General features: G+C 57.7%; 1 protein-coding gene across 1 annotated transcript in view; it reads right to left on the reverse strand.

Annotated features, from left to right (window-relative positions):
* Positions 1–6,785: 6,785 nt before the first annotated feature.
* SHANK3 (SH3 and multiple ankyrin repeat domains 3) overlaps positions 6,786–15,381 on the reverse strand; it is a 289,287-nt gene continuing 280,691 nt past the window's right edge. The window contains exon 23 of the mRNA XM_030456676.1: positions 6,786–7,484. Within this exon, the coding sequence (XP_030312536.1) occupies positions 6,941–7,484 (544 nt within the window). The 3' untranslated portion in view covers positions 6,786–6,940. The remainder of the gene's footprint in view (positions 7,485–15,381) is intronic.

Here is a 15,381-nt window from a genome sequence, read left to right on the forward strand (position 1 = left end):
CAAGCCCCGGGTCAAGGTTGTCGCCCCACCGCCTTGTCACCCACTTGTTCTGTCAATAAACTATATGCTTGGTGTGAGCGCAGGGCTGGGGACACTGGGGGGGCTGTGGGGATAGGGACAGCAGAGACCCGAGTGGGCAGGGGGTTCGTCCGAGTGACACAGGGGCGGGAGCATCCAACCTTTGGACAGCCAGACTCTGGATTTGGGTTGGCAGGACCTTAAATCCCACCCAGTGCCATGGGCAGGGACACCTCTCCCAGCCCAGGGAGCTCCAAGCCCCATCCAGCCTGACCTGAGACACTGACAGACAGCCACAGCTTCCCCAGGAAACCTCTCCCAGGCTCTCCCCACCCTCATTTCTCCCCAAGATCTCTCCATCTCCCCTCTCCCAGCTGCAAACCCTTCCCCCTCGCAGGGTCCCATCCCTCCAGGCCCTTGTCCCAAGTCCCTCCCCAGCTTTCCTGGAGCCCCTTCAGGCACTGGAAGGTGCTCTGAGGTCTCCCCATTGCAGCCTTCTCTTCTCCAGCCTCAACACCCCCAACTCTCTCAGCCTGGCTCCAGAGCAGAGCTGCTCCAGCCCTCCCAGCAGCTCCAGGGCCTCCTCTGCACTGGCTCCAACAGCTCCGTGTCCTTCTGCTGATGGGGACCCCAGAGCTGGACACAGCTTTACCCCAGGGGGGTCTCCCCAGAATGGAGCAGGGTGGGACAACCCCCTCCCTCCCTGCCCTGCAGGTGACATCCCAGCACAGGGGTGGTTCTTGGCCTCCCAGCATACATTCCCAGCCTGGTGGCTGTGGGCTCCCCACCCTCTGGACAGACCCTCCCTGGCCCTGGTCCTGCGTAGTGTGAGCCCCAGACATCATCCTGGGACAGGCTGCCGTGGGAGGGGACAGTGGTGGCCCAGGTCACTGCAGGGCTGGGGACATGAGGGTGCCCACAGTGCTGTGCCAGCTCTAGGAGTGTCTTGTCCTGCCTGGCACAGTTGCCCTCAGATCACTTGGTCCCCTGCAGTGGGGAACTGCCACTCAACAGCCCTGGGCAGGGGGGTGACATTTGCTGGTCTGCCCATTGTCACCCTGCATGGACCAGCAGCCACAGGGGGCAGTGAGTGGCCCTAGACCCCCCCCAAGTGCAGCAGGATGTGACCTCAGCCCCTTCCCCTCCACTGCTCCTGGAATGGGTCTGCAGGGGGAGGGCATACGAGCACCTGGTTGCTCAGATCTGTCCATGGGTGATCAGTGCTGCCCACAACTGATCCTGGCTGTCCATGGCTGATCATGGTTACCCACAGATGATTTTGGTTACCTACAGCTGATAATGGTTGACCATGGCTGATCATGGTTGCCCATGGCTGATTTTGGTTGCCCATGAGGGATCATGGCTGCCCACGACTGATTTTGGTTGCCCATGAGTGATCGTGGTTGCCCATAGCTGATCTTGTTGCCCATGGCTGCCCATGGTTGCCCATGGCTGAGGCCCAGGGGGTGCTGGCACATCTCCCTTGAAGGGGCCCTGGAGGCAGCCCCAGGCTGTGGGTTCCAGGATCTGAGAGATACCACAAGACAAAGGAGAGCTTTCTTATAAATTTATTACATAATAATAATAATTAATAATAATAATATAATATAAGAAACATAGATCTCTGTGGGGTATGTGTATCACAACGTCAAGGGTGGGAGGCGAATGGCCGCACCTCCATGACTCTGGAGAAGGAGAAATCTCCTCCAGAAAAAATCCATACAAAAGAAGGGTGAAGTCAAACCGACCCCGTCAAACCAAAAAAGGGGCAAGGGGGGAGCCCAGAGGGGACCCCCGGGGCAGGGAGGGGGGCATGGGGGAGGGCCGTGGGGGCGGGAGCCGGTGTGTGTGTGTGCACATGCAGTGGGGGCAGCGGTGGCTCCGGGGTGACACATGCATGCGGCAGGGAGGGCTGCCCGCCGGCGGACGGACGGACGGACGGATGGATGGAAAACCGACCCCGGCGCTTGGCCGCTGGCTGGGGAGGGCTGTGGCTGGCCCAGCTCTTCATCCCCCCAGCAGCAAAGCGCTTTGGGACTCGGATTTCTCTTCTTTTACAGTCAGGATTACAGACAGGAGCTGATGGAGAACAAGGGGTGATGGCCTTAGTCTGGACAAAGGAAAAATACTAACAACTTTTTTTTTTTTTTTAGAAAAAAAAAGTCCCCTTCAAAGCAAAAAACAAACAAAACCCCCCAAAAAACCCAACCCCCCGAAAAAAATCTCAAAAAGTGTGTCCCTTTGTACAGCAGGTAACCCAAGTCATTGAGAAGCCATGAAAATCACAGTAAGGAGGGGTCAGGCTCCTGGGGTCGGCTCCTCGCTCGCTCCCGCTCCACCTCCTCCTGGATGGCTTTTCCAAGGGTGTCCCTGGGAGCGGGGGGACCGCGGGGGCCAGGACTGATCTGGGGCAGGAAAGCACTATCTACACCTGGGACAAAGCCGCTTCTCTTCGGCTGAGAAAACAAAAGTCGAGTGGCAGCAGCTGTGTTGTGGGGGGTGTGGGGTGTGTGTGTGTCCCAGTGCTGTGAGGGGAGCGGGACTGGGGACAAGACCTTGGCTCTCAACCAAGGGACAAGATCAAGGTGGGGACATTCTCTGGGGCTGATGGTGGTGGAAGATGGAGACCTGGCCCTGGATGTTGCTGGGGACAGGGCTGCCCTGGGGAACAATGTGGGGCAGGTGGGATGTGTCTGGGGTGGGCACATTGAGGGGGTGGGCGGGGAGAAGTAGAAGCAGGGCAGCGGAAGGAGCTTTGGCAGCACATTTTGTCACCACATTTACCTGGTAACACCGGTACTGCCAGGGGACAGTGCTGGCTCCAAAGCCCTGAGGCAGGATGGGTGTGGGGGGACAGGGAGCACACAGTGTGGGGCAGGGGGTAAGGCAGGGCAGGGTGCAGGTGGGCAGCAGACCCTGGCAGCCCCTGGGGACAGGGCGGTGGCATGGTGGGAAGTCGCCTTCTTTGGTGTTGACGCCTGACCGGGACGAGCCGTGGTGTCCCCCAGGGGGTCACCCAGTGTTTGCCAACACAGGCACGGCTGCAGCTGCTTCATAGAGGAAGCCGGGATGCGGGGCATGGCACGGCACAGTACGGCAGGGTACGGCACGGTACGGCACAGTACGGCACGGCCGCCAGCTCTGCTGAGGCAGAGCGGTGCATCCACCATTTCCAGCCCTCAGGAGGAGAGAGAATGGGGGATCGGGGAGGAGGAGGAAGGCTGCTCAGAAATGGCAAGAAGGCGTCTGGCTTTCCTGGTCCCAGACCGAGCTTTCTGCAGAGCAGTTGTGCTCCGCAGGCTTCTGGCCTCTTGCGGCAAGAGGCGGGTGCAGGCGGGTCTCTGGGAGCCCCACAAGCAGCTGCAGAAGGGGCAGAGACCCGGGGTTCAGCCTGCACTCAGGCCAACACATCGTCACTCCCACCAGCAGTGCCCAGCGCCTGCCCAGTGGGGAGGGGTGAGGGGCTGCGCTGGACCACCAGGACCTCTGAAGGCATTACGGACCTCCAGGGTCACCAAGGGGCACTGTGACCACCAAGGGCTACCGGGGTCAGCGAGGGCCTCTGAGGGCTGCCAGGGTCTGCGTTACCTGCGGGTGAAGGAGGCAGGAGCGTGATGGGGACAAAGTGTGGCAGGGGAGGAGGGGAAAGAAGAGGAGGTGGGATGAGGTGGGCAGGGACGGGCAGGGACAGGCAGGGACAGGCAGGGACAGGCGGAGGTGGGGTGGCCATGCACAGGGGTGGGGAGGAGCCATCAGCAGTGCAGGGGTTTGGCCAAGCCAAGATGCTCCCTGTGCCCACCGTGTCCCTGCGGCAGGACCTGCCCCAGTGGCCCCAGGGGATGGAGCCTGAGCCGGTCTGTAAGCATGCGGCAGCAGGGAACGAAGCCAGCCAGCAAGGGGACAGTCTGGTGGCAGGCCATGGGCACGCACCAGTGTCCCCACAGCAGCGGGAGGCTCTGGAGCAGCCGGGTAAATGCAATCGCAGGAAATCCTGATGCTCCACGGGTTGAGGAAGAGCCTGAGGGACACTGACACCCGTGTGTGTGGTAGCAAGTGTTGCTCCTGTGTCCCCGCAGGGGTGACAAGGAGCTGGGTGTTCACCCGGTGCTCAACCCTGGACCTGCTGGTGCCACCTCTCCAGGTGCGGAGCTGGGGAAGGGGCATCAGCCAGAGAGGGTCTGGGAGGAGAGGGGAGGTGACAGGGGAACAAAGAGAGGTGACAGCCAAAGCTGGGGGGTCTGGGGTGTCTGAGGGTGCAGGGGCAGCCAGTGGCATAGGACATCTCTGGAGTAGGACCATTCCCATCCATGCAGGACTGTGAGAGCAAGCCCTGGGGTGGAGGGGGCATGCTGGGGGGTAGGGGGCTGAGCTGGGGGGCGAGGGGAGCTGGGCAGAGTGAGCAGGGGGCAGGGGGCTACCTGGGTCAGCTCATGCTGCTGGTGCAGGAGCACAGTGTAGGGGCCAGCAAGGGGCATTCGAGGGGTGAGGGTGCTGGGTAGGCAGGAGGTGTGAAGGTAGAAGATGGCCATAAGGGGTGGGGGATGGAGATGCATAGGAGAGGGGAAGGTGGGAGATGGCCAGGATGTGTGAAGGTGGGAGATGCTCCAGAAGGGTGAAGGTGCCAGGTCCAGAGGAGGGGTGAAGGTGCTCAGGGGGTGCCTGGCAGGGTCCATGGGGGTGGGTCGAGGGGATGGGGATCACGGTGGCAGAGGGGTAAGGAGGTGGAAGGGACAGAACCTGCTCTGTGACGTCCCCCTCCAGGTGACACCGGACAGTGTCAGTGTTGGCAGAGAGGGGGCTGGGGGTGCCTGGCAGGGCCTGGTGGCACCCAGTGACACAGGCAGTGGGCTCAGACAGAGGCGGTGGCTGCTGTCACTGTTTGGACGCCTCTTGGCTGGCCAGGCCCAGGTACAGACCCCAGGGATGGCGTTCAGGAAGGGGGACAGGCTGTGAGCCCCAGGGCCCAGCAGCTTCCGAGAGCTCCAGGTGGAGCCGTGTGGGCAAGAGCCCAGCGAGAGCTCAGGGAAAAGAAGGATCCGTCCTGGGAGGGTCCGGTGTGCCGGCACCGCAGGATCCATCCCAGGAGGGTGGGGTGTGCTGAGGGGGCTGCTGCCCCCGCCCCGGGCCTGGGCCTTTTCCCTGGCTGAAGGTTGTACAGGTTCGGAGATGTGTGAGGGTCAGAAGGGACCTCCCTGTCCTTCCCTCTAGCACCAGAAGAGTTAATGCCTCTGTGGGGACTCGGCTTTTTGGGAACACCGGTCACCAAGGGTCACCAGGGGTCACCAAGCCACCCCCTCCCAAGCAGGGGCAGGGTGAGGAGGGGGCACGTGGGGCACCGGGCACCACGCTGGGGGACAGGGACACTGGTAATGGGGACACTGGGGACAGGGCTGGCCTGGGTCACTCTGGCTTCCCTGGAGCTGGAAGAGTTGGGACCCTGGTGATGAGGCCAGTGGCACCAACCTGGGGCTGAGGCAGCACGGGAGGGGATGGTGGCCATTGTCCCCTCCAGCAGCCATTGTCCCCTCTATGAGCAGGGAGGGGAGAGGGACCCAGTGCCTGCCAGCGGCGCAGGGCTTTGGGGTGGTGGAAGCGCCAGCTCTGGGAGTCTCTGCCTGGCGGGGGTGGAAGACTCGGTGTGTCCCAAAAAACCAAGTTTTGTTTTAGCATTTCTAAATCTTTAAAATCCAGAGTGTCAGAAAGGAGCTGTTGTTTTTTTTTTTTAGTTTCTTTTTTTTAAAAGACTTTTTTTTTTAACATTCATTCAGTCAGTCTCTAAAAACTCCCATGAGCTACAGGCGTCCCAGGGGAGGGGTGCGGGCACCGCCTCGCCAGCCTCTCCACAAGTCTAGAGATATATAGACTTAATAAAATTATAACAAAATCAGGTGGCTATAGCTACTGATATAGATATATAGATATTTGTTCTCTCTTTTCAAATATATAGCTGATTAAAAAGATGCAAAATAAGGATGACTAGGGTGGGGTGGGAATCCTGTAGTTCAGTATCATCTCATGTAGATCATCAGCTGCTCTCTATATAAATGCACGGAGATTATATATTACCCATCAACTTCTCCCCCTTGGAAACAAGACCCCAAACCAAGACGAAATAGAATACCTCCCTCCCCAACCCTCCCCCCCTCACTGAACGTTGGCAAAGCATTTTCTGCAGGGTGTCCCCAGCCTCCCGCCGCCAGCCCCAAACATGCGTCCATGCGGCCCCAGCCCTTCTCACCAGGCTCCAGCACAGGGTCCCTCCCGTGGGAATTGCTTTTGGGGCTGGGGGCTGCCGGGGGCAGCACCGGTTGTCACCCAGCCCCACGTCGGGACCACCCTGCCTTTGGCACCGCTCCCCGCTGGGCACCGAGGGGACAAAGCCACCTCAGAGCCCGGCGGGGACAAGGCCACCACCACCACGGTGCCTCCTGCCTGCTCTTCCCTGCCTGCGTCCCACCGCGCCCGCCGGCTCCGGGCAGACCGGGGGCTCCGTGCCAGGGCCACCTCGACCTGCCCGCGCCTGGCCGCTCACCCCTTGCCCGGGGAGAGACCACCATCCCCTGCCCGGCTGCCCCCTGGGCTGTCCTGGGGGTGGGCAGGGGGAGCGGCTCAGCCCCACCAGCCCCCGGCGGCGCTGCCGGGGAAGAGCGCATCAAGCGATTTACAGGCCGGAGTCTCTGTGAGGAAGAGAACCGCGGATGAATTTCATGCAACATTCCTTGTCCCGGAGGCGTCGCGGGGCCTGGCGGGGCCTGCCCGGGCGGGCCGGGGCGGGGTGGGAGCGGGCGGGAGCCCCCGGGCTCCGCACCCTTCAGTGCAGTGCTCAGAATAGAAAGAGAATCAAAGTGGGTTTTATTGTCTAGTAGAAACGTGTCCCCCCCCCTGTGGTGGCTCTGGAAGAGGCCGGCGCTGCCGGGGACGGTCAGCTGTCTACCAGCTGCTTGAGCGCCCGCTCAATGTTCATCCGGTGCCCGACCCGGGTCACCCCCAACTCCACAAAGTCCTCCTTGGTGAGGGCAGGCAGGTGCGTGCCCTCGATCTCATGGTCCTCAAACTTGTCTCGGTGCTCCACCAGATTGATGCTTTCCAGCCAGTCCCCGACGTCGTACTTGTTCCAGAGGTGGAGGGGTTTCTGCATGAAGGGCCGAGGTGGGTGCAGGGTGTGCAGGGGCGGCCCTGGCGAGGGGGATGGGGACGGGGAGCGGCTCCGGGCGCTTACGCTCCTCACCACGAAGCGCACCTCCTTGGGCTCGTGGGGGATGGAGAGGCTGGAAGATTTGAGGATGGTGGGAGGGGTCAGGCCGTAGGGCCGGACGGTGCTGAGGGGCTCTGTCCGATCCAGAGCCGGCTTCACGGGGCTGGGGGTACGTCGGGTAACAGGGTAGCGACTGCCAGGTCGGACTGTGTAGGTGGTCCCGGAGCTCCGCTGGGAAATGGTGCTGAGTTCTCCTAAACTACTGAAAAGTCTGCAGAGAGAACGGCACAGCCAGAGAGAGGAGAGAGAGCAGAGGGCAGGGGTGAGGCCGAGGTCCCCAGACATGGGAGCACACACACAACAGACACGGGGGGCTGCCGGGGAGCCCGCCGGGGGACGGGGCTCTGTGGGCTCGGGGGGCTCGGCTCCCACCACGCTGTCCTGCCAGCCCTGCCAGGGCTGCTGGGGGAACGAGGGTCCAGCAGCTCCAGGATCTCTGGCTCCCAGCCAAGCCTGCCCTACCTGCCACAGCTCTGAAGCTCCTCCAGACCTACGAGGGGGGGATCAGCTCGCTGGCCCACCCAGAGACTTGCTGCAGAAGAAGACCCTGCACCTCGCCCAGCCTTGGCTGCAGCAGAGCCACACTGAAGCCCCCTGAGAACTCCCCTTTCCCCTTGCTAACCAACGTGCTCTTGGGTCCACCACAGACCACGAGCAAACCGGTGTGCACTGGACAGTCACAGCTGAGGCAGGACAAGAGGGAACCCACCAGCATCTCCTCAGAGTGTGGCACAGGGACTGGAGGACCCTCACACTGCTCTGGGGACAGGAGGACCCTCATGCCACCCCAAGGGTCTTACTGTCCCCCAGCTTTTAACTGTGGGCCCAGGTAGCCCAGAGGTGCCTGGACCCATCTGTCCCCTAGCACCACACCATGTCCACCCTGGCCAATGCCTGGTGTGGTGGTGGGCATAAAGGGTGGGCAGGGGCAGCCCTCTCCTGGAGACACCATGGGAGCATTTGATGGGGGACAAGCCACATGTGCTGGGCTCCAGCCCTGCCCTAATGCCAAGATCAGCCCAGGAGATGTTGGGATCTGTGGCTCTAGCTGATGTCACATGTAAGCACAGGAGTGTCACTGCACTCCATGATTTCCAGCACTGCCAGAGACATCCAGAGCAATCCAAGTAGGATTGTTCCTAGGAGGGCTTGGGAAGCATGACCACACTCCAGGGTCTGCCACACATGGACCTCACTGTGGTGTACACAAGAGTCTCCTGATGGAGAAGGATGCTTTCCATCCTGCCTGGCTGGGGACAGCACAGAGAACTCAGAGCAGTGCCTGAGGAGGAGGCAATCGAGCAGAAGGGTGGGACACAGCACATCTCCCTGTGCTGGGTGACTGACCCCTGGGGCAGGGGGACATCACTAAAGCAGTTTATGGGCATTCTTTCTCTTGAAAAAAATGAGGTGGCTTTCTTCAGTCACAGACAACCTCACCACTCATTGCATCGAGCTGACCCAGGGGCATCTTCACGAGGTTGTACCTGGTGCTATCAGAGATGTGCAGTGAGAGGAGTGATGCACAAGACCTGGAATGGTACATCCTGCACGGGGATGAAACCCATGCTGTGCACAACCAACTGGTGAAGACAAGAACAAACTCCTCCTCATTGCCTTCCATGACCTAAACAAGTGCTCTGGGCATGTGAAAAGAAAGTGATTGACCACCTGCCAGGGCAAGAGGAGGCAGGATGGGAACTCGGAGCACACTGAGCTGCATGGCTCAGCCTGGGAGGTGTCAGGAAGACTCGCTGCTGGCCTGGCCCTGCTCAGGCCCTGCTCCAGGGTCTCCTTCCATAATGGTGTCTCCTTCCATAATGGTCTCCTTCTGTGGTTGGACTCAATGATCTTAAAGGTCTTTTCCAACCAAAAGGATTCTATGATTCTGTGATTCTACAAGCACTGCTGCTGCTGTGGCTGGGGACAGGGACTAGGGGCTCCCACACTGTCCCTGTGTCCTGCCCAGGGTTCCAGTCATGGCTCCATGGCAGCCCCTGACCACGGCTGGTGGGGGTCTCATCTCCCATGAGGGCTCTCAAAAGGGGTCCATGTCCCACTTCAGGGCCTGGATGATCCCACAGTAGAACTGCTGCAGACCTGACCTGGCCTGAGTGGGGTCAAAGTGGATGAAGAGTCTGCAGCCCTTTGCCACAAGCGATGGCATTACTGGGGCTGGGTGGGTTCTCTCTTTGCTCAGCAGTCCATGACCACTCTTGGGCTGTCAATGTCCCTCTGCTTGTCCTCTGAGCTGACAAGTGACATGCACCAGACCTGGTGACATCTGGATGTGCTGTTAAGGACCAACTGGTGTCCCAGACTGCTGGCACAATGCAATTTGGTGTCCCCTGCTGCTCTCTAAGCTCTGTCCTCCTGCCTCAGGTCCCTGCTAGGACAGATGAACACACTGAAAACCTGCAGCTGGCAAGAGGAACCCCAGGGCTGCAGTCAACAACATCCACCCTGGCCACAGCTCTGGGAGGGGATGAGCACTGATCATCCCTTAGAGAAATGTCCCCAAGAATATCAGTGCAGCCCAAATGTGCTGGGCTGATCCTGCTCTGGGGGCTCAGGCATGTTTCCTTCTGTTCCTTTTCCTCCCACCTTGGCACAGAAAGCCGGAGGGTTATAAATGTAGGATGAATCACACTGGGGAAGCACCACCAGAAGAGAAGAGCTCTGTGACCTTGAGGGCTGAGGTACAAGGACCAGCACGAGGAGTGATGGCAGAGCGCAGTCCTGCCAAGGAGCTCAGCTCAAAACTGGGGGTGCTGCTGGGGAGAAAGTTCTGAGTCTGCTGATGGACCGCAGGAGGGGGTGACCCTAGGTGACCAGGTGGCACCAATGTGGCCACGGAAAAGCAAAATAAGCATGGCAAGACCCAAGGTATGTCCTCATGGACACGAGGATGCACGTCACCACAGGAGGCACCACTATGCTCTCATCTGAAATTCTGAGCTAAGTCTGTCTGGTCAGTGGTGTCCAGAAAAGGTGAGAGTTCAGAGGAATGGTTGTGGACATGTCAGTTGGTGTGACAAAGGCTTGTGTAACTTGCCCAAGGCGGGTCAGAGGGGGAACAGCTGCTGGAGACTGAAAGGAGAAGAAAGACCAAAGCTGAAGGGTACTGAGCCCCCACGTCACCAACACACATGCTCCGGAGAGCAAAAGCATGGCACCAAGCTGGGAAGCTGGGAGCCCAGGAGGCATTTTGGGTGGCCCTACCAAACAAGGACACAGCTAGAGCAATGCACAAGAATGAAGCCACAGCCCTTGCCCTCATGGCAACCAGCCATGGAGTCACTGAATATTCCCCTTCCCTGAGGCTTGGACAACACCACCAAACAGGTCTGTCCTCTGCAGGGCACTGGCTCAGGTGCTGCTGACAATGTAGTGTTGATCCCCAGCACCTTCAGCAGCTCCTCTGCTGACCCCTCTCTGCTGCAGACAGCCCCAAGTCTCTGGTGTCCTGTCCAGCTCTGAAAGACAATCATGATGGATCACCAGCTCAGTTCCTTGCTCCCAGGCACTTTGTTCTGCTTTGAAGCCACTCAAGTGTTCCTGGCTGTGACCATCCACGAGTGTCAACTTCCCACAGTGTCCCTTCCAAGGACTGGTATGTGATGCACAGCAACAACATCTGCTCCAAGGATTTCTTCCTGAATCACTGCTCCTCCTTTAGGCAGGATCCTGTTGGCATATCCCATCCCACCAGAAGAATGCATGTGGCCAAGAGGACTGTGGCTTTGCCAGGTTCTGTGAGCACTGTGGTGTTGTCCTCTTCTCCTCTAGGCAACATGAGGTCAGGGGAGCTGCAGGGCTCAATAAGAGAAATGAAACTTTATTTTCTGTTTTCTGGTCCTGATGGGGTCTCAGCAGCTCTAATCTCGGGCTGCCTTCAAGCTTGTCTTCTCCATACCCATGAAATACGGCTTCTGGATTTGATTTCAAACCCAGAGCTCAGTGGCAGCAGACTCAGCACCAGCAGATCCATTGCCTGGGATGTTGCTTCTTTAATGTCACCAGGGAAACCCATCTGTGGAGAGGCAGAGATGAGGACTGATGGTGCACCAGAGCATATGTGTGGCCCTGACTGGAACTGGCAAAGAAGAACAGGTCCCATGGGGCAGCAGCTTGATGAAAATGGACCTTCTAACCAAAACAGGAGGGATTACGTGTTGGTAGGACAGCTAATGAAGCCTTCTGGGAATACTTTTACAGAAAGCATTAATGAGCAGTTTTTCAGAATGAGTCACTGATGGATGAGGTTCTTCCTTTGAACTCTGAGGCTCAGTCCAAATTTCTTCAAGAGTATCAGAGTGAGGACAGCAGCAGAGGTAACCACTTCTGATCACTCCAAAGAGAAATGCTTCACTCTTGCTCTGCAAGTCTTTCCTCTTGCTGCTTCTGGTTTCCAGGTGTTTCCATCATGGCCTTCAAAAGCATCTCCACTGCTTTCCATCAGAACTGCAGGAAGGCCTCACCTCCTGGGATAAGCAGCCTTCACCAACCAACAGGTGAGACACGAGACCACCCTCATGCTGCTCCATCAGTGCTTGGTCCACCCAAAGGCATCACCAAGGGCATCGCCAGTGGGTAAAGATCACCCTCCTCCTCTCAGCACTTGCCAAGCTACCCCTGGAACACCGCATTTAGTTCTGGTCCCTGTTCTACAAAAAGATGTGGACAGGCTGGAGAGGGTCCAGAGAAGGGCCACAAAGATGAACCAAGGCCTGGGAAGCCTTTGAGCTTTGAGGGGAGCACATTCTGGTGCTTGAAGAGTGGCAGATGGAGACTTCCTTTTACAAGTCACATGGAAAGGATGAGGTGTGATGGGCACAAATGACTCCTGAGGAGATCCTAACTGTACAAAAGAGGAACATTTTTCAGAATGAGAAGACTCAGCCATTGCAATGACCTCCCCAGGGAATGGGGTGGATTCCCCACAGCTGGATACTTCTAAGACTTGGCTGAACAGGGAGCAGGTGCCCACCAGGGTGTGAGGTGGATGCACTGTGGAGAAGAAGGGCTCTCACCCAAGCCAATCTAATTTTGTGCCAACATTTTTCTTAGGACTTCCACAAGGGTAGAAGAACCCAGCACCACCGAGTTCTTCCCTCACAGAAGGAAACAAAGGGACACAGAGAGGGAAAACTGTAACACTGCCAGGGTTAATGGAGACATTCTGCCCCTCCTGAAGGCCACCCAGTGACTCCACCAGCAGCTGGAGGGCTGGCGGTGCTGAAGATGCACCTGAGGATGAACAGAAGAATGAGCAGAAGAAAGCTGTTGGACTTCGTAGCTGCACTACTGCACACATTCTCCTGAGCAGAAATAAATGCAGGAGCTGCAGGCAGTCCTTCCACAAGAAGTGCTGCAAGCCAGGCAGCTCTGATCCTGCAAAGATCTTGTGTTCTTGAACACATTGGACTTGCAACGCCCAGACACCTCTGCAGCACTCAACATCTGCAACTGCTCCAGGGTTTCCTCAAAGAGCTTTCAGAGGGTCAGAGACTCAGTGAAGGGGCACAGCAACCCTGCTGGGCATGAGCTATGAAGCTGATGTCCTCTCCAAGCATCTGATGGGCTGCACAAGCACAGCAGAACCAGCTTGTCCCTTCAGGCATCAAACAGCTCTGCTGCAGCAGCCCAGACTCACGTGCCACCTGCCTGGGAACCCTGGATACACCTCCCAAACCTCCAGATTCTGACCCAACAACATCGCCCATGGAAAGGTCCTTGTTCTGGGGAGAACTCAGAAGCAGGACATGTCTCTACCCTTCTTCAAAGAAGGATTGCTCCTTTGGACCAGCCTGCAGGTCTGTTCCCTCCAGGAAGCTGACCAGCAGGAGTGCCAGAAGAGCTCAGGTAGATAACCTGATGATCTGGTGTCTGGGGAACAGCCTGGGTGGCACTGGGCCAGAAAGCCTTGGGGCACCCTGTGGTGTGGTGTGGGTGAGCCAAGGGGCACTCGGACAGAGGGAGGACAAGGGGGGGAATCTGCAGGGGCTTCACCTCAGTCTGGCTCTCCAGCAAGGCAGCTGCACCTCGACTGTGCTGGGGTCAGCACGCTTGGACATCAGTGAGGAGAAAGCTCAGCATCCAGAGGACAATCCTCCTGCTTTTCCTTCCACAGCCCACAACCTTCCACAGTTGGTTGTTATGGCAACCAACATGCTTAGCCTAAGCCTAATTTCTGGCAAGTGGCAGCCCTCCAGTGATGCCCAACTTGGCTGGAAGCCACTGTAACACCCCAGGAGCTCCTGTCCTCCAGGATGAGGTCCCAGGGAATGACAAGCTGGCCAGCCTCAGACCTATTGATGGGAAGATGATGGAGCAAATCCCTCTGGAAACCATTTCCAAACACACTGAGGACAAGCAAGTGCCCAGTAGTAGAAAGCACGGCTTTCAAAGGGGGCATCAAGCCTGACAAACCTAGCAGTCTTCTCCAACCCAATGACCACACTGGTGGATGAGGAGCAAGCAATGGATTTTGTTTTGCATGGCTTGAGCAAAGCTTTCAAAAGCATCTCCCTCAACATTCCCATTGACAGTCTGGTGAAGTAGAGGCTGGACAAGTGGAAGGTAAAGCTGATAGGGACCTGAGCCAGAGACCCCTTGCTGCAGGGGTTGGTACTGGGACCACTCTCTCCCAGTGTCTTCATTAGTTCCTTGGACGATGGGGCTAAGGGTGTCCTCAGCAAGTGTGCAGATGACACAAATGGCTGAGACACCCAAGGGGGGTGCTGTCCCACAGAGGGTCCCCGAAAGACTAGAGGAACCATCCAAGAGCAAGTTCGTGAGGTTCCACAAAGGGAAACAGAACTTCTGCACCTTGAGAAGGTGGGAGCAACCAGTAGGTGCTGGGGCTGACCGGCTGGATAGTGTCTTTGCAGAGAAGGAGCTGGGGTGGTGGCAGACAGCAAAGGCTGCCCAGTGCCACAGAGACACAGGGACCTACTGGAGAGAGTCCAGTGAAGGGTCACAGAGGTGATGGAGGTAGTGGAACATCTGACACAGGAGTGGGGACTGCTAATGCTGGAGAAGATTTAAGGGGACCTCATCTACATGTGTAAATATCTGATGGGGGAGTAAAGAAGGGCACAGATGGACCCATGGGAATTCCACTGAAGGTACAGAATCCCCCATTCACTGTGTGAGGGACCCAGAACTGGGTTGTCCCGTGAGGTGGTGGAGTTCCCATCCCTGGAGATACTAAAAACCTGACTGGGCAATGTCCTCAGTGGCCCTGTTCGAGTAGGGAGGATGACAACAGGAACAGCCTCAAGTTGTGCCAGAGGAGGTTTAGGTTGGAGCTGGGGAACAATTTCTCCCTGGAAAGGGTTGTCAGGGCCTGGCCCAGGCTGCCCAGGACAGGGCTGGAGTCCCCATCATCCCTGGAGGGGTTTCAGAGCCCTGGAGATGTGGCTCATGGTTTAGTGGATGTGGTGGTGTTGGGTTGATGGTTGGACTTGATGATCTTAGAGGTCTTTTCTGACTGATTTTATGGTTCAGTGTTCTCCAAGGGTCCCTGCCAACCTCAGCCATTCTCTGGGTCTGTGAACTCAGACCAAGGAGAACCAGCCCAGCCAAGAGCAAATGTCCCAATGATGAAGCAGCAGCTGGTGTAAGTAATTATGATGGGTTGTTCCTTTTGGCTGGAGCTTCAAGTCTTTATGGAGTGAGTGCTTGAGCTGATAGACCTTCCTCCAGTCAGCATCCTTAGCCTTCTCTGGGCAAATGCAACCAGCAACCTGCTCCTGCAGCACCATCAACATCTGACCTTCCCTGCCAGCCCCTCCCTCCAGTGACACCTTTCTCTCCTCACCACCTGCAGAGCAAAGAATGCTGGAGGCATGGGGGACATGGCAGCATCAGATGCCCATGATTCATGGGGACTGGGCACTCTGGGCTCCAGAATTCAGCTTTTGCCCTCAGATGCCCACCTCTGAGCATTTATTCACACTGAACCTTCGCTGCACTCCTGCAAGTCACTCATTTGGCTTGGTTAGTTTCTCCCTAGCTCTTCACTGTCCTCTCCAAGCTCAATGTCCCCCAGAACTGCATGCTTCCTGCAAATCATGGATTCACATCGATCATCACAGAATCAT

This window comes from Calypte anna, chromosome 10 (genome assembly GCF_003957555.1).
Source record: "Calypte anna isolate BGI_N300 chromosome 10, bCalAnn1_v1.p, whole genome shotgun sequence".
NCBI classification, from domain to species: Eukaryota; Metazoa; Chordata; class Aves; order Apodiformes; family Trochilidae; genus Calypte; species Calypte anna.